At 54.5% G+C, this 17113-nt stretch overlaps 7 protein-coding genes across 7 annotated transcripts in view; 5 read left to right on the top strand and 2 right to left on the bottom strand.

Moving 5' to 3' along the window:
- Positions 1 to 1431: 1431 nt before the first annotated feature.
- Positions 1432 to 2473, top strand: PHYSODRAFT_532669 (hypothetical protein; the record flags this gene model as incomplete). The annotated part of the gene is made up of 2 exons (XM_009540439.1): positions 1432 to 2136; positions 2234 to 2473. The coding sequence occupies 2 exons, from the start codon at positions 1432 to 1434 to the stop codon at positions 2471 to 2473; spliced, it is 945 nt and encodes a 314-aa protein (XP_009538734.1).
- Positions 2474 to 6643: 4170 nt separating this feature from the next.
- Positions 6644 to 7066, top strand: PHYSODRAFT_532572 (hypothetical protein; the record flags this gene model as incomplete). The annotated part of the gene is made up of 1 exon (XM_009540440.1): positions 6644 to 7066. The coding sequence occupies one exon, from the start codon at positions 6644 to 6646 to the stop codon at positions 7064 to 7066; it is 423 nt and encodes a 140-aa protein (XP_009538735.1).
- Positions 7067 to 7370: 304 nt separating this feature from the next.
- Positions 7371 to 8045, top strand: PHYSODRAFT_342074 (hypothetical protein; the record flags this gene model as incomplete). The annotated part of the gene is made up of 1 exon (XM_009540441.1): positions 7371 to 8045. One exon carries the CDS (start codon positions 7371 to 7373, stop codon positions 8043 to 8045), a length of 675 nt encoding a protein of 224 aa, XP_009538736.1.
- A 21-nt stretch (positions 8046 to 8066) lies between these two features.
- Positions 8067 to 8747, bottom strand: PHYSODRAFT_258122 (hypothetical protein; the record flags this gene model as incomplete). The annotated part of the gene is made up of 1 exon (XM_009540442.1): positions 8067 to 8747. One exon carries the CDS (start codon positions 8745 to 8747, stop codon positions 8067 to 8069), a length of 681 nt encoding a protein of 226 aa, XP_009538737.1.
- Positions 8748 to 10417: 1670 nt separating this feature from the next.
- On the top strand, positions 10418 to 12169 carry PHYSODRAFT_532956 (hypothetical protein; the record flags this gene model as incomplete). The annotated part of the gene is made up of 2 exons (XM_009540443.1): positions 10418 to 10932; positions 11068 to 12169. The coding sequence occupies 2 exons, from the start codon at positions 10418 to 10420 to the stop codon at positions 12167 to 12169; spliced, it is 1617 nt and encodes a 538-aa protein (XP_009538738.1).
- A 1492-nt stretch (positions 12170 to 13661) lies between these two features.
- PHYSODRAFT_532653 (hypothetical protein) lies at positions 13662 to 14420 on the bottom strand (the record flags this gene model as incomplete). Its single annotated transcript, XM_009540444.1, has 1 exon — positions 13662 to 14420. The coding sequence occupies one exon, from the start codon at positions 14418 to 14420 to the stop codon at positions 13662 to 13664; it is 759 nt and encodes a 252-aa protein (XP_009538739.1).
- Positions 14421 to 15444: 1024 nt separating this feature from the next.
- The window catches only part of PHYSODRAFT_258136 (hypothetical protein), a gene marked incomplete at both ends in the record, with an annotated part of 10055 nt that continues 8386 nt past the window's right edge, over positions 15445 to 17113 (top strand). The window contains one exon of the mRNA XM_009540445.1: positions 15445 to 15747. Coding sequence (XP_009538740.1) covers positions 15445 to 15747 — 303 coding nt within the window. The remainder of the gene's footprint in view (positions 15748 to 17113) is intronic.

Here is a 17113-nt window from a genome sequence, read left to right on the forward strand (position 1 = left end):
TTTCTCACTACTGCGAACTGATCGAGTGCTCGAGTGCAAATGCGGCCACAGCGGCCACGGCAATTCTGGACTGGAATAGTCGATACGGCATACCTCAGTTGCTGATCAGCGATACTGCAACGCACTTTAAGAACCAACTACTGGAGCAATTGTGCCACAAAACCCAGATGATTCAGAGCTTCACTCTCGCGTATTGCCCGTGGATCAATGGGAGCGTCGAGAGACTAAATCGCGATATTCTGCAGGTATTGCGAGTCATGCTGTTGGAGTATAAGAGCCTGTTCGCTACGTAGCTGGAGATGGAGACGAAATGGATATTTTCAAGTTCAAGGTGAAAATAGCTTTTGAGGAGAGAAAGCAGAGATGAAACCAACGCTCAAGTGCTAGGAGCAGTCGTAGAGGTCGTAGCGTTAGTTTCAGAATCTCCGTCTGCCGCTTAAGCCCTCCTGCTTTAGCTTTCAGCCTTCAGCACTCCGGTCATGGTGAGACTTACAAGCCGCTCCTTCCTTCACCTGACAACTGAAGTGGTGGAGTTCGAAGCAGAGCATCCGTTTTATGCTAAGGTCTTACAGCTAGACTCGGAGGAGGTGACGTTTCGCAGCTTGGAAGGAGGCGAAGGGAAACTGGATCGTGCCGTCGCCGAAGATCACGTGGTTCGGGCCAGTGAAGTTTCCCAGGCCGGTCAGATCTCGTTGCTCCGACGACCCGTGTCCATCAGTTTAGCTGGAGAGGTTCAGTATGGACAAGTGACCTCGGTCGACCAGAGCAGTGTCACGATCCGATCCGGTGGTCATGAATTTGTGGCAGCGGCAGCTGCAGTGTCAGTGGTGCCACCAGTGATTGTTCTGTTGCTTGAAGACGTCGAGTTCAGAAGCGACGAGTGGAGTCCTACTGACCTAGAGGCGATGGAGCAGTCAATTCTGAGTCGGCTTCTCGGTACCGGCGGTAGTTCTGCTTCAAATCAAGTGTCCGAGATACTGGAAGGTCTGATGAGTGAGGAAAATCACCCTAGTGGTGACAAGGTGTGTCAGTGGATCGACCCACGCTATAAATTTCGCTTTTTACGTCGACGGAGGGGTGTCACCAGTGCCACGCAGCGTAGGCAACTCATTTTGTAAACCACCAACGCCCCAACCGCTTCGGAGCACGTCCGCTTTGTCTCGCGGCTCGGTTCAGGACGTGGAAGAGCTCTTTGACCCGTTTCCAGACGACGATGACTCGCCCCAAGACGAATCGGAACGCGGTGCTGAAGTTGGTCGGGCAAACACTACCACACAATACGTGACAAAACGACAGCAAGAGGTCACGGTTGCCAACGGCGACGATGGCCACGTCCCCTCCAAGCGACAACGAGTTCAAACCGCTATTGATCAAGACGCGTTGATTATCGCAAAAATAAGCGACGAACCGGACCTTCTCGAGCGTTTCTTGATGATTAGGAAGGAGGCCAACGTCAAAGCGCAGCCGGCGGAGGGTGGTGGTACCATACAGAAGCCATCCCCTACGACAAGGGGAAAGAAGTCGTCTAAGTACGCATTTGCACCGTCCGAGGAGCAGGAATTAGTTCACGAGCGCATAACAACGGAGAAGCACAAAGGTAAGTCTGCCAATGTGTTTTTCAGAGGTTTAGTTCGGTCCGAGCACGTGGAGTTCAAAGCCGTACCTGGAATTTGTACGCGGGCCTATGATATTCGTTTCGGTTCTGGTGGTCTTTCGATTCGACACTTTGCAAGACTATCGAGGGATGAGCGGGTGGCTTGGTTGGAGGCCGGTGGTTCAAACTTTGACAATTTGTCCGCAACTGCAGAATTCTCGGCGGCATCACCGGCATCGCGCATCGAAGATGTTGTGGACTCTGCCATGGTTTTCCTCACCTATGCTCGCGAGTTTTGCTGTGCTGAACTGGTCGAATTGGTTGAGACCATCGTGAAGTTCACCGAACACACGCTATCGCAGGTATCGTGGACGCCAAAAGAGATTTCTAGCTTAGTTTTCTGGGTAAATGACGTTCTCGAGGATTTTCGTACAGCGGCTGAGGAAGGTGGTGAGCTTCGAGCCGTACAGCAATGTTGTACGACCGATGACCGGTTGCTCAAGGATGTGATGTTTATAAAGGTGCATCGGCAAGTGCAGGATGTACGACACGAGATGATGTCGGGACCAGCACGCCTTGAGGGCCACGTTGAACAAGGATCCCAGCTCCGCAACGGCCGCAACCACGACGGAAAGAAAGCGATTTGGGCGAATCCCTAAGGAAGTACTTCGCAAATTACCAGTACAGAACGACCCCGCATCAGGAAAGTCGCGACGACTGTGCATGCGTTTTCTCTCAGCGGCGGGTTGTGCGGTGGACAGTGATGGCGGTTGTCCCAGCGAGCATGGGCATTTCGTTCCCAAGCAGCTACCCGCGATCGTGAAAAAAGAGATTGACAGGCGCTTTGGTGGGCTGAAGGACGAGCACAAAGAGTTATGACTCGTTCAGACTGGTCTGGCAATGTATCCATCACGAACGCAAAACGACCGACCGTCGGCGGTGCCATGCAAAGCCGATAGGGTGGCGCGAGGTCAAGTAGCAAACTGCGTTAACACAATCAATTCAAGTGATGGATCTCAGACGGTGTTGGACCAGTCTAGATTACGCGTGGAATCGAGGCCCCCACGCGACTCAATTAGGGTACCCACAACAACGAGCAAGATTGGCGAGGTAATTTGTGCGCAGTCGGCGGGATCTGCGGTAAATCCGACAGCGCCAATGGCTGCTGGTTGCACAGATAGTCGTCAATCGAGGCCTTGTTATGACACAGAGGCAGACGCAAGGAGCGAGACCGGCAAGGTATCCTGCACCCGGGTAGCTGACTTGCGTTCAAAATCACTTGGGTCGCAGCAGTTGCCGGTGGAGGGTGCATGCGTTTGTCGGTTGAGGTGTTGCAGTCACGCCCACATTAGTCTGTCATTGGATTCGGCGCGAGAGATTCAATCATGTTTGGAAGCGGATTTACTTCGGGCCGAAGCTCGAATTTCCGTCCTGCACCGCAAACGGGGGTTCGTTAGTGCAAAGCGACTCGTATCTCCTGTCTACGCAATTGACGAAGTAGCCTGCAAGTCTATCCACCGTAATTCGCACGCACAATATGTCCCCGGAAGAGGCTACGCGATTTGTGCGGGGTGAAGATAGCGTAGACAGCAGACCGAACAAAGCCATCGATCCTGTCCGGCTGCGGACCGTTCTTAACGGCTATCAACATTTCGATCTACTCGTTGAAATTGCTGAGAAGGGCATCGACGTGGGGTGGAGACAACGGCCGAGACCGCGGCGGCCACCACCGAAGAACCATGGTTCCTGCCGACGTTACCTACGTGCTGTCACAAGAAGCATTCGGGATGGCCAAGACTCCGGTCAATATTTGATAGTTGATGCTGATATCATTGAGCGGTGGCCAGAACTAATCTGCAGTCCGCTCGGTGCTGTTGAGAAGAAGGATGTGGACCCGATGGAGGAAGTGCGCACAATTCACGACTTATCCTACCCAAAAGACGACTGTGTAAACGCTGCATTTATTGTCGAGTCGGTGCCCAAAGTGAGATACGAGTCAGTGGTAGTTATCGCACGGCGCATCGACAGTTTAGCAAAAGCAGGGCATGCAGGCCGGATATGCGTCCTCAAGGGAGATGTCAAGAGTACTTAAGAACACGCGCAAACCAGGTCTTCAGAATGGCGGCATATGTGAAAGAACTCGGCATTCTCGTCGTCGATATGGCGGCACCATTTGGCTGGTCAGGTTCGCCCCCCTGCTACGCACTCTTTGGCCGTGCCATCACGTGGCTAATGGGCAGAAGTTCACCTGCAGCGGTGTCCGACTACGAGCGACACGAACCCATTTTTTCCTTACGAGTGGGTAGATGACCATGTCTGGGTCGAACCGGATGTCCAGAACAGGTTAGAACTCGCTGAAGCTACTTTACGACACGCTATGTTGGCTGTCTTAGGACCCCCTTCGATCAATGAGGCAAATTTTTCGGAATGGAGTGTGGAAATTATTGTTCTGGGCCTACTATGGAACACCAAGCGCCGCACCGTATCGATACCAGAAGAGAAGATCGCTAAAGCTCGTGCTCGCGCCAGTGCGGTGGAGCAACGCGGCACAGCGTCAAAATCCGAACTGTACAAGCTACTGGGTTCTCTTCGCCACGTGGCTAATTGTCTGCCAGCAGCCAAGCCTTTTTACCAACGATTGCAGATCAGCACCACGGTTCGGCAGAATTAAACTTACAGCAGGGGCCAAAACAGATCTCGTGTGGTTTCGGCACATTTTAATGCATGGTTGTTTTGCTGAATTACCGCTTGCGATGTTTGGCGAGCTGCCGGCACCGTGTATATGGACGCGTCCAACCTCGGGCTAGCCGTGCTTGATCCCGCCTGCGAGTCATATATACAGATCCAGTTTGATGACGAAGAGAAACTGCTCATCGACAAAGTTGGTAGCGGCCATGACGAGTTTTCAATCAATGTCTTGTGCATTGCCATCGCGTTGTGGTCGTGGGGTTTAAAGTGGAGCGCACAAGCGAACGGACGCACAATTCATGTCAAGTGTTGGAGTGACAATGCCGCAGCTGTGAGTTGGTGCAATCGGATGCACTCCAACAACGCGTTCAGCCAAGAAATAAATCGGGCGATTGGTCTGGCTGAAGTGTATTTCAACCTTCGAGTATCGGCGGATCATATTCCAGGATCGGCCAATTGGATGGCTGATGCAGCTTCGCGAGCTTGGACCGAACCTTACATTGCTCGATGGACTAATTTTTCTTCGTGTTGGGTGCAGACACAAGTTCCACAAGAATGCAGGAAAATTTACATCGACTTCTCGAATCTCTTCAGTCCGAGTCACTGGCCACGACGTCCAAGATCAAGTATGCAAGCACATGGACACAGTGGTGTAGATGGTGTGAGCGGCTTCAATTCGCAAAATGGCTGCCAGAAGACCGCCGGCAACATTCGTAGCAGCTCGCCCTTTTCGCCACGTACTGCTGGAAATATGGCTGGGGATAATCGGGATCGGGGAATTCTGCCTCGACCGTGCTCTCTAAAGTCAGCCATATTGCGTGGCATCATAGGCGAACCCTTGGTTACAACGTCGGCCTTTTGCCGGGCCACCAACTCGCTATCACCGGAATGCGGCGGAAAGACCCATCAAGCAAGCCAAAATCTCCCGTTACAAGCGCAATCCTCAAGTGCCTGCATGAGCTCCTCGATTTCGCAGTTGCCCAGCACCGGGTCATTTGGGGGGCTTCGGTGCTGGGCTTCTTCTTTCTTTTGAGAAGATCCGAATATTTGGCTCAAGGTTCAAGGATGCACGACTACGCAATTCGGAGAGCGGACGTCAAATTTGTGGATGCTAGAGGCCACGAGACCCGAAACCTTCATGATGTGACTTCGGTGATTCTACAATTTCGAGGGAGTAAATCCGACCAATTTGGCAAGGGTACTTCTCGAGAATTGGCGAGATCTGGGCATCGGTGGTGTTGCCCTGTACTAGCAGCATGGTACCTAGTTCGTCACCACGAGGCGCTTCGTATTGATGCGGGCGAGTTACTGTGCAAGGTGGATGCATCTCACAATTTGCAAGTATCCGACGTGGTAAGAGCGATAAAGGCTGCTGCTGGTCGAGCTGGCCATAATCCGCAAGACTACGCCTCGCACTCCCTTCGAAGTGGCGGCGCTACGGCGCTGTTTAATGCTGGTTTTGATAGTCTGGCAGTGAAGCTGTTTGGGAGATGGAAGTCCGACGCAGTCGAACGATACACGCGCATAAGTGGGCAGTTGACATCGCGGATGGCGTCGCAAATGCTGCAGAAGCCCGCATTGCATCAAGTTTAGGGGCATCCCCCACGCCCGGATACCCCGGCAGTGGTGGTGCTACAATGCAACTTCGTCATCATTGTGCCGCGTTTGGCACGCCCCCAGAATCGTGAGCGACTTCGACTGAAATGGATATTTTCAAGTTCAAGGTGAAAATAGCTTTTGAGGAGAGAAAGCAGAGATGAAACCAATGCTCAAGTGCTAGGAGCAGTGCGTATGGATACGTAGCGAACGAGCTGTAGGTGGAGATCAAGCACCATCTCCATCTCTAGTACAACGCGAACAGGCTCTAAGGTGGAGCAAGATAATTGGGCCGCGCTGCTACCACTCATTCAAGCGAATTTGAATCACAGCCCAGTGGCATCTCTGGCCAACCACGCCCCAGCCGAAGTCTTTCTTGGAGTAAAGGCAACGACTCCACTGCAGAAAATCCTGATTGGCAGTGATGCTATTGCGGCAAATGTGGTGACCACGGGTGATTTCTCGCCAGACGTGCGTGAGGCTGTTGGCAACTTGCGAGCGTCGCTCGATGGCATGCACCGAGACGTAGCCACGGCCAAGGAAAAGCAAACTAAGCGCAACCAGAACAAACAGCGAGGTGCTCGCTCAGTCAACTTTCATGTTGGCGACTATGTTCTCTGGTCTCGAGTCGATGCCAAGAAGCAGGGCAACAAACTTTCGGTCACGTGGGTGGGGCCGTACCGTGTGTTGGCGCAAACGTCAACTCGTTTGAAATCGAGCATTTGATCACTGCTACGACAGTTTGCTCATGCCTCGCTTTTGAAAATGTATGCGGACCAAAGTCTGGATGTCAACGAGGAAATGCTGGCACACATTGCAAACCAAGACATCTACTTAACTGTGGAGGCATTCACTCAGCACCGCAAGCACGCAGCGCACACTTATGAAATGTTGGTGCGCTGGGAAGACCTCGAGGCCATCGAGGATTCCTGGGAGCCTGTGAGGACTATATATGAGGATGTTCCGATCAAGTTGCAGGACTATGTCGACAGTGCCGACGACGACGAATTACGTCAGTTCGTTCTCCAACTGCGGTCGCATCCCCAAGGAAGAAAGCGTGCAGAGTCTACAGCCCAGCCAACTCTGTCTCACCGTCGGGGCAAGCGTGGTGGGGATAATGATGCTCAACCGAAGCCGCCAAAACAGAATCACCGCCAACGCCGCGCCAAGCGCAACACCAAGAAGTAGTGCGACACAAGCTATGGCGGGAGCTCCTGCACGAAGGTCTGCTTGGAGGGCGGTGTAGTGGGATAGGCTGCCTTCAGCAGACACTTCGCACGGTCGTTATCAACGACATGAAGAAGCATGAGAGCGGGGCGAACTCTCAGAGCAATTGTATACTGCATAGTAAGGAGGCATATAGCAAAGAGAAACTAACAGAAACCGCTGCGGCGCAAGCCGCAGCGGCTGCATTGAATACCAGAATTCATTTCACCTCCAAGCAAGGATTCTTAAGCAAGCAAAGGGTCGAAAGACACTACACGGCTGCGAGATGGCTGGCCAGATCAAGGCCAAGTACCCGGACAAGGACGTGACGATCCTGGAGGCCCACAGCGAGCTCATTTCGAGGAACAAGCTGTCCGACAACTTCTACTCAAAGCTGCACGCTGCTCTGGACGCCATGAAGGTGAATGTTATCCTGGGCGAACGCCTCACGGAGCGCCTGCCTGGAAACTCTTTCGAGAAGCGCACCCTTCGCACTGACAAGGGAACGGAGATCGAGTCTGACATCCAGCTGCTGTGCGGCGGCTTCCACCCGGTCTCCGATCTCGTGCAGGACATGGATCCATCGCTCGTCACGGAGCAGGGATCGATCAAGGTGAACGAGCTCCTGCAGCTGGACGACGACAAGTACTCGAACATTTTCGCGCTGGGCGACAGCAGCAACCACGCGACGCCCAAGATGGAGTTTTGGGCCGCTGACCAGGGCAAGTTCCTCGCCGCGCAGCTCGCGGCCGTCGTGCAGAAGAAGCAAGACGGCTTCAATAAGCCCTACCCGAAGGTCACGACCGAGGCGGTGATTCTGCCAGTGGGTAGCGGAGGTGTCTCGCAGCTGCCTGTCTGGGGCGGAGTCGTGGTCGGCGACTGGGTCACGTGGATGGTCAAGGCCAAGGACTTCATGGCTGGCCGCACCTGGGGAAGCCTCGGCGCCACGCCCCCCAAGTAAGTTTGTGAGTGCATTCGTTTCCTAGATGGAGATTAGATGCAGATTTGGAAAGAAAAAAACCACCACCAGCTTCTCTAGTGACTCGTTCAGGTACGTGTAGAACTTGTTGCGCAGATTGTTGCCAGCAATGAGCTTGTCGTTGGCGTCGACGATCGTCACGGACTTGGTTGGATACTTGGCCTTGATCTCCGCCGCCACCTCGACGCCAACAGATCCACCGCCCACCACCAGGACATTCTTCGCTTTCTCGATGTGGCCGCGCACCTCCTGCAGCTTGGCCTCCGTGGCCGACCTAGCGAACTCTCGACTGTCCGGCTTGATCGGCACCGAGTACGAGCTGCCCGTGGCCAGCACCAGGTAGTCGAACTGCAGCGTCTCCGTCGCCTCGCTCTGCCGGTCGTCGCTGCCGATCGCGTGGTACGACACCTCGTTCGTCTCGGCCGAGATGCGCGTGGCCACGCCGCGCACGATGCGCACGAACTTGGCGGAGTGCTTGGGGATGGCGTTGTCGTACGGGATGAACATCTTGTCGGTGTAGTCGGCGTCCACGTAGGCACGCGGGGCGCCGACGACGTGGTAGAAGAAGGCGTTCTTCTCGAGGACGATGACATCCGTGTTGTCCTTCTCAGTAAGGTTCTTGGCGAGAGCTTGAGCCAGACGGAAACCGCCAGATCCACCTCCGATAATCACAATGCGCGTCATGTCCTTGTTACTGTTGGTGTTGTTGGTTGAGGTGGTGTGCACCCGGCTCATTCGTCGTTGCGGACTTCTTGTAGTCTCACAAATTTTGTTTATGTGGCGTTGGAAACTTGGAAAGCGACTCGCCCGACGAGAATGCATCTCTTTTTGTGGTAATCATCGCCGGTTCCAGTTTGTTTACCACAAGACTATCGAAATAAACACCAAGTTACCTGCATTCACGAGGCCAACTCAATGGATGGATACCCAATAGACAAGCATGTCACGAGGACATGTTGACCACTGCCTCCCTCAAGATTGCGAAACGTGTTGACGCGAAAGACACTAAATAGCTACAGCGATTCTGTTTGTTCAAAGCAAACACCTCGATTCAGCTTTTCAATCCGAGAAGATTGCCGACACTGTCGCTGTTACGTCTCAACTTGGCTCACAGTGGCAAATTCGTTGAGCATGCAGACGAAGATGTGAGCTGTTGGCTACCCTGTGTGACCAGCAGTCTGGGTGAGCTCGTAAAAGGAGGGCGATATTGAAGCCGATCAGCGCTCGGCTTCAAGTCACTGGCGTCCCCGTTATTTTTTTTAGCGTAAAAGACTCACTTCATGCGAAGAGCATTCACTGCAAGGACTTGAGGCTGCCGTCTGGACGGCAGTCCTTACACCGCGACGACATGCTCAGTGACTCACAAAGAGGTGTGCGTTGCTGCTGAGAACAGACGGGAAAACTACACGCAGCTTGAGTCAGTTCTGAACATGATTGCCAACTCGCGAGTGGGCAGAAGCGATAGCTCAACCACTTTGGATGGTTAGGCGTGGATCTCTCCAATCGCTTCGATCCGGCTTCACACCACTCTCTTTTTCTTTCTAAGCCCGCATAGTGGCATCCCCGCATGGACTGAATCTGCTTGCGGTCGCCATCTTTGCCAGCGTTGAAGAGAGAGACGGCACTGAAGGAATGGATCACTACCGACGATTCCACATTTGCGCGTCAATAGCCGCACGGGCCTTTACCGGCATGCTAGAAGACCCTCGAGCATTGAGCGGCTCGTAGCTGCGGCGTGCCGGCGGGTTTGGAAAGCCGTGCATGTATACTTGGAAGCGTTCTGCGGACAAGATGCCGGCATAAGAACCCAACGCAGCGTGACTATCCTGCGGCCAATGGAGTTCGCAGCCTGTGGCCGTATTCACGCAGCGATTTCTATTGGAACAGCTTGGTCCCATCTTGTGGCTCAGTATCAATATCATTGTGCGGAAATGACTGCCGCCAATATGATTTCAACTCAAGAATAACTTTATGAATGTAGCTGGAACTAGTGTTGCTATATTTCAAGAACGTTGCACTCAACATCTTGGTGTAAATTCGCGATCGTCCATTGTTCGTCGAGGTAAAGGCCGCGGAGCATGGCGAGCATCCAGATGCCAGCTGGCAGGTCACGCCACCCTACACATGGGCCAGCAATAGTGAGGCCGAGTCGAGCGCCACGGTACCGTAGCCGCGCTTGCCACCCCGAGACGCCCTGCCGACCGGGTGTCGCCTCTCTCCATGGCGCGCCTGTCACCGTTCGGCGAGAGAGCTCGCTCGCTCCGAGTTACATTCCAACTTGACCCGTGCCGCTCAGGACTCTGCCTGCCTGGATCTGTGACGAGCGCAGACCAAGTTAGACTGTACCAATGACCATGTGCGCGGACCCGAAGTACTGCAAGGTGACGGTGCACCCAGCGGCGTCGCCGCCTCGGATGCGTCGCCAAACTGTCGGCGACGAAGGTCTTCCGGCCATCCGCAACCGGCCGTACAAGCGCGCGCCCCCGCCAGTGCCGCCTTACAAGGCGCACGCCGCAGCTGTCTATGACAACGTCGAGGAGCTGGTTCAGAATGACGACGCGGCCGACATCGCCGTACTAAGCGAGGACGAGCCGATCTCTCGCCGCCGTGCGCACACCACGTCGTCGCTATCGTCGTCAGTGCGTCTGTCAAACATCCTGAACCCGTTGTCGCGCATGACGATGCGCTGGACGGAGCACTTTGCGGACTCGCCCAACAAGATGACCGAGTCCTCCACGACCAGTGTGTCCTCCTCGCCGAATGTACTGGACACTCCGCCACCGCTTATGACACCGCCGCCTATGATGGACCTGGCTAACTCGTTCCTCGACGTGGACACCGACGGTAGCGATGACATCCTGCGACCGACGTTCGAGGACACTGGCGGCCTGAGACCCACATTCGATGACTGCGGTAGTGTGCGACCGACGTTTGAGGAAACCGGCAAGTCAAGGCCGACATTCGAGGACACTGGCGTTTCGAGGCCGACGTTCGATAGTCTGAGACCGACGTTCGAGGACATCAACAGTCTCATGGCTGGCACGCCCCCGATCCCCGCAGGACTCACGCTGGACATGCTGCCGACTGAGTACGAGACGCCTCCGATCCCGTCACACGTGCGCGACGTGCTCATCTTCAACCAGAACCAACAGCGTGGTATGTCGCCGTTGGCCATTGATCAGAGCGACGACGAGTTCGAAAGCGAGAGCGAGATCGAAGACGACGACGCCAGCAGCGCCACGACGGATGACTACGGCGAGGACCCCACGAACCGATCGGTGGACATCGACAGCATTCGTCAGACACGCTCCCAAGCTCTGGCCAACTTCGAGGCTTCGCTCATTCGCCGTATCCCGCGCTCGCGCACCACGGAAGTACCGAGGAAAGTTGGAGGCTCGGCCCGTAACATTCGCGGCATGAGCTCGCCGCCTCGTATGATGAGCCAAGTCATTCGTCGCAACGTTACAGTACCCGACGGTGGCGCCGCCGCTGCTGCGGGAGCTGCTGCACCTGGGTCTCGCCAGCTCATCAATGAGCCTTCCTCAGTGCCAATGTACCACGGACAGGAGCTGCACCTGGCATTCAAGACGACCACTGGCCAGATCACCCAAGTGCAAGGACATTCGAAGAGACGAGGAGTTGGCCACAAGAACCCTTTCTCGCGGCGTGTGCGTTGCTACGGTATTCAGCCTTACGATCAGTTGGAGGACGCAGATACCCTCCGTATCATTGGGCACACCACAGATGGGTTACTTCGCGGCGGAGACTGCATCTCGCTGGCCCGCACCGACGGTACAGTGCTGCGTATGCAGAAGATCTCCAAGAAGCTTACCTTCAGCAACAAGATTGACGTACGCGCCAAGTTTGTCATCACTGGTGTCCCCGACCGCACACCTGTAACCTCAACGTCCAAGTTCTACCTGCAGAGTGTGTACGATCGCAAGAGGACAGTGGGTTTCTTGCCGTCTCGGCGCGAAAGCCACCCGGGCTGCCTTGCCATGTACGTCCACCGCAACGTGGACGACAAGGTCGAGCCGATCCAGTTTTTCAAGCGCCACCCGGGCCACAGCCTGGCGTTCTGGCACAACCCACAGCAATGGGTGTAATCAAACGCCACCGGGCGTTTTGGCATCGATAGGTGCCACCAAACGCATCCAGTACGACTGAAGTACTGGTGTGCGTCCGGCCTCAAGAGGAAGGGCTGGACACAAAGCGATCAAGTGATCAACGGCTACCGGAATTGATAGTAAGGTAGTTTTCGTGTTAGATGTAGTTTGTGGTGTCGTCGAAGTAGTGTGCAGGAGTCGGAGTATCAATATGAATCAACTATCGAGTGCCGAAACATCGATCTCGTTTATGAAGTCTCACTGTGATTCTATTGCAATTTCCTCCAACCGAGGTGGGAACGACCGAAGAAAAGTTAGTGAGCATTCACTAACTGGTGACACCAGAATAATGCACCTCTTCGACGAGGCGGTATGTATGTGCAAGTTTCCTCTTGTTCCGTTGGGCGGAAGCGGCACTTCTCGGTGCTCAATTTTGTCGCCTCAAGGATCGCCCATTCGATGGCGTGGCCGAAAACAGTATCCACAGCCGATCAACGCCTCCGTAGCATGCATGCCCGTAAACCAAGCGACTTGAGGACAGAGAGGCAGACAGATTACGGGCTAAACTCCTAGTGTTGAAGATGACATTCTCGAAAACCCGAATGGGTTTTGTTGACCACCTCTTTGGATGTATCCACGGAATATGCCACCACGTCCGATGGAATACACGGCAAAGGACGGTATTCTTGTAGATTCACCGCACAATACGTTAGTGGGCGCACGGTGGCCGTGCGAGCGTACACAAGCGACGCAGTTGATAGGCATCAATCCCCTTCTTTCTTGATGTAGCTTTGGGGATCATGCCGCACCGCGGCGACGAAGAAGACTTGATTAGCAGCGCCTCCCGCTGCCAAGGGCGTGGCGTGGAGGGTTAAAACTAGCTACCGAGGCGGAAACTTGTGGAATGAGCTCCGTGGGGCGGCGGAGAGTGGCCGGCCGGCCACCTTCGCGGTGGTTTCACTTTCTATGGAACTACACTACCTTGAAACTTCCCGCACCTTCCAGAAAAACTATTTTCATCTGCTGTAGCATCTCACAAATCCCAAGTTCTACCTGGACAGCTTTTTACCCAACTCGACCTCACTCTCCATCTCGTGCGATCTGCTCTTCAGTGTGGTCATGATGGTATCGAGACACTTAAGACCCCGTTCGATTACCCAAGCACAGCGCCTGACACCATCCTGAATAAGCGGGTGCGAACTGTGTTGACCCTGGTGCGTATACCTAGCAGAAACATGTGAGCTACTTGCTGCAAGTTGTCCAACCCCACAGCCTGCACTGCGCCCTCAAACTCTAACCAAGAAAACGAATTGACACCCCCACGAACGTATAGTGCAAGGAAACAACGCCTGAATCAGCTTTTTTTCATGTTGCATAGGCGCCAGGCAACCTTGTAAGTTGATCCTATGTCTACATTTGAAAAACGAAAATCTACCTTCGCATACAGTCGATAAAAAATCATACAAAAAAACCACGTGGTTCTGACTCCGAGTCACAAGGACACCTCGTCGAAAATGTCGGTCCAGGAATCGCCAAGGTACTCGGTGTCGAGCGGTGGCAACGTCTCGAAAGCAACCTCGGTGTTGTCGTACGCAATCCTGCTACCTACTTCGGCTTGTACAATAGGCGCAACTGGGTTTAGAATCGGTTCGAGCAGAGAACTGAGCTCATCTTCTCGACCAGAATCGGTCACCAGTGACCAATCCAGCGCAGCCAAATCCGCTGCATCAAACCCAGCCAATGGCCCCGACTCGTTGACGAAGTTCTCTGGACTAAACGAAGCCATCTCTTGTTCTGGCTCGCGCTCGTCTTCGTGCTTTACCTCGGTGTGAAGTCGCTTGGGAAGAACGCGCTCGTCGGTGCTGCTTTCGTCACGGAAGCGCTTTGTCCCGATGTGAGTGTTCGCTGCGCACATCGCTGCCTTCTGCGCCTCCATCTCAGCTACTAGCGGGGCTAGCTGGGACGGGTGGCACCGGTGGAGAAACTCGTGACTGAAGGTGCACACACTGGCCCGCGTCTTCGTCCACTTGCGAAAGCCGAAGTTGTTCAGCTGGCGCTGGAAGCTGGCAAACTTGCAATGCTTGAAGTACTTGGGCAGGATCTCACGCTCGAGTCTCGGCACGTCGAAGACCTGGAAGTGAGACCCGTCCACGGACCACGACAGGATGAACGGATCTTCGTCGTGCAAGATGTCGTAGAGAGTTCGGACGAACCGAGGGACCTCGTCGACGATCTTCTCGCTGGAGCGCATCTCACCGATGTTTGTTACTAAGTCGGTACTACGAGTTGCTGCTCAGATGTGAATTCAGTTGTGGGGGCGCAGAAGCTTCTTTGATATCCTTAGTCTCTTTCGTGACGAGAAGCAGAGAAGGCTATATTTGTGACGGAGCATACAATACACAGGGGATTGTTTCACTACAGAAAGCGCTGGGTGAACAATGAAATGCGCAGAAACCGCAGCTGCAGCGCCCTTGGCCCCAAAAGCGCATGGCGCCTAGTGAAGTACACAGCTGCTGCATTTGGCTAGTATACTACTGTATTGAAAGGCGCGCTGCACGTTTACTGTACCACCTTGAAGTGACTTCTTGGTGATCGTATGAGGCACGTGCTTTCGACGCTTTCTGAAATGGCTACACTTCCATGTTCGAGAACGTGCACTCGCATGCCATTTCCTAGCTAACCACACTGGACTTTCCGTAAATTTTGCTACTTCAAAGGTACGCAAGCGCGATCCTTCCTAACCGCGCCCCTGTAGGAACCCCGTGCACCAAGAATTTTGTAACAGTTCAAGAACGGCACCTAAGCGATTCGAGCATTCATCAAGATACAGCAACACCAACACTACGCCTACAGTAGTAAAGATTCAAATCAAGGCACGTGCTTTGCTGGAAACGCACTTGCCGGTTGTGACCATGGTGAGTTCCCTGCCAACAGATCGAGTCGACCGGAAACCACAACAGCAGTTCCACTGCCACCATAAGAAGCTCGCGAGTGTCGTTAGATCTTACCGCCAGGGGCCCGCAAATCCCCGTGTCCCGGTCTGTCGGTCGGTTTTGCCAAATGTGACGACGCACCGCGTTTGCCCAGGGGGTTACCTATCTGTCTGGCGCGGTAGAACACCCGTGCGTACCGCAGGCATGCCTCGTCGGTCGAGCCACTTGACATCTCCGTCACAACTCAATCGGGCTCGACCCACACAACACACACCACCACCATTGCGGCGGAACCTTTCCCCCTCTCACCTCTCACCACCAAAGCCAACTACACAACTCAACATGAACCCTACTGCTAGCGACGCCACCGTGCCTCGCTTCGTACGCGCCGTCTACGACATGCTGCAGAACGAAGACCAGCGCATCCTCTCCTGGTCGGCGGACGGGTCGCACTTCCAGGTGTACGACGTCCCGCGGCTCGAGACAAAGGTGCTGCGCAAGTACTTCAAGCACGGCAAGTTCACCAGCTTCCAGCGCCAGCTCAACAACTTCGGCTTCCACAAGTGGACCAAGACGCGCGCCAGCGTCGCCACCTTCAGCCACGACGTGCTCGTGCGGTGCCACGTGTCGGAGCTCGCCGTCCTGGTGAGCCGGATGAAGAAGAACAAGCCGACCACTGCTGCTGCAGCAGCAGCGACGGCGAGATCCACGACCATGTCTGCCAAGCGGCCCCGGAGTCTTCTGGCTGCGACGCCCGAGACGTCCAGCGCAGCGAAGAAGCAGAAGATGTCGCCGCGCGACGTGTGCGCCGTCGACGATCTGGCTGAAATCAGCTTTGACTGCGTGCTGGAGCCGCTATGGGCACTGGGCGACAACTGCAACACGGACGATGGGCTGCTGCTGGACCCGCTTGACTCCGTCGAGCTGACCGCGTTGGTCGAGCTGGACTGGGACGCCGCCATCTCGCCACTCCAGCTTGAGCTGGAAGCGGATGCTCGCGCCGATGAGAACAACAACAGCATCGACGTCGACTGCGCTGCGTCGGGGCTACTCAGCGAGGACGACGTGGCCGCTGTAGTATGCGACCTGGACGCCGCGCAGGTGCTGTCGAACTGCGAGCTGGACTCGCTGCTCGGTGACGCCTCCGACTCGGACGACGCTGACTTTGCCATCGACGCTAACTTCGATATGGCCACCAGCATTGGCATTGACGTCGCCCTGGACGCCGACAGCTTGCTGTTCGTGTAGGTTTGCACCGCTGTCAGCGTGTACGCACGTCAACCTGTGCACTGTGGGTGGTGCAGGTATATAGTGCTTCAGTGTCGTAGTATTGTATTGTGTAGAGTAGTAAAACAAACTGAATGCAACTAATTTATGAGCATCCATGCCATACTTGATTGAGCACCCTATTGAACGAATCGATATACCTTCGTGTGGCTTCGTGCAACGAGTGCAGGGTACGTATTTTCTTTGAACATGCTGGTGCTGAAGTGTGTTTCGGTGGTCGAGCAGTATCTTGGCCGTTTTCTGCTGCAATTCATCTACAACTTCAGTTGTCGACATGGCTACACTTTCGCACAGTAGTGGCTGTAGTGCAAGTGTATACTTGAGTACGCGACCGCCCTCCCATCTATTCTACTGTCGGCACTTCTACCTCCGAGCGAGGAGTTCGTGAGGCAGCGAGCGAGCACCCAAGCAGGCGGACAAACAACGCGGGGTCCAGTGTAAACACATGGAAAACTTCAACCTCGATCGGGCGACTCAGACGTGTCGTCACGAAAGAAACTTTCGCGTAGCTATTCAAAGCGCAGTCACCTGCTTTTGACGAATTGCGCTCGCCACTTGCATTCTCGGTTAGTTCCCCTCCAACAGAGCTGTCGACCTGAGGCCGCGACAGCAGGACCAGGACCAGCAGCAGCGGCGGCAGCAGCAGAAGAAGCCTACTCGAGTGTTCATAGGTCTTAGTCCGGGTGTCCGTCAAGCCATGTGTGCCGGTCTGTCGGTCGGTTTT

The sequence above is a fragment of the Phytophthora sojae genome (assembly GCF_000149755.1).
Source record: "Phytophthora sojae unplaced genomic scaffold PHYSOscaffold_15, whole genome shotgun sequence".
Classification (NCBI taxonomy): Eukaryota; Oomycota; class Peronosporomycetes; order Peronosporales; family Peronosporaceae; genus Phytophthora; species Phytophthora sojae.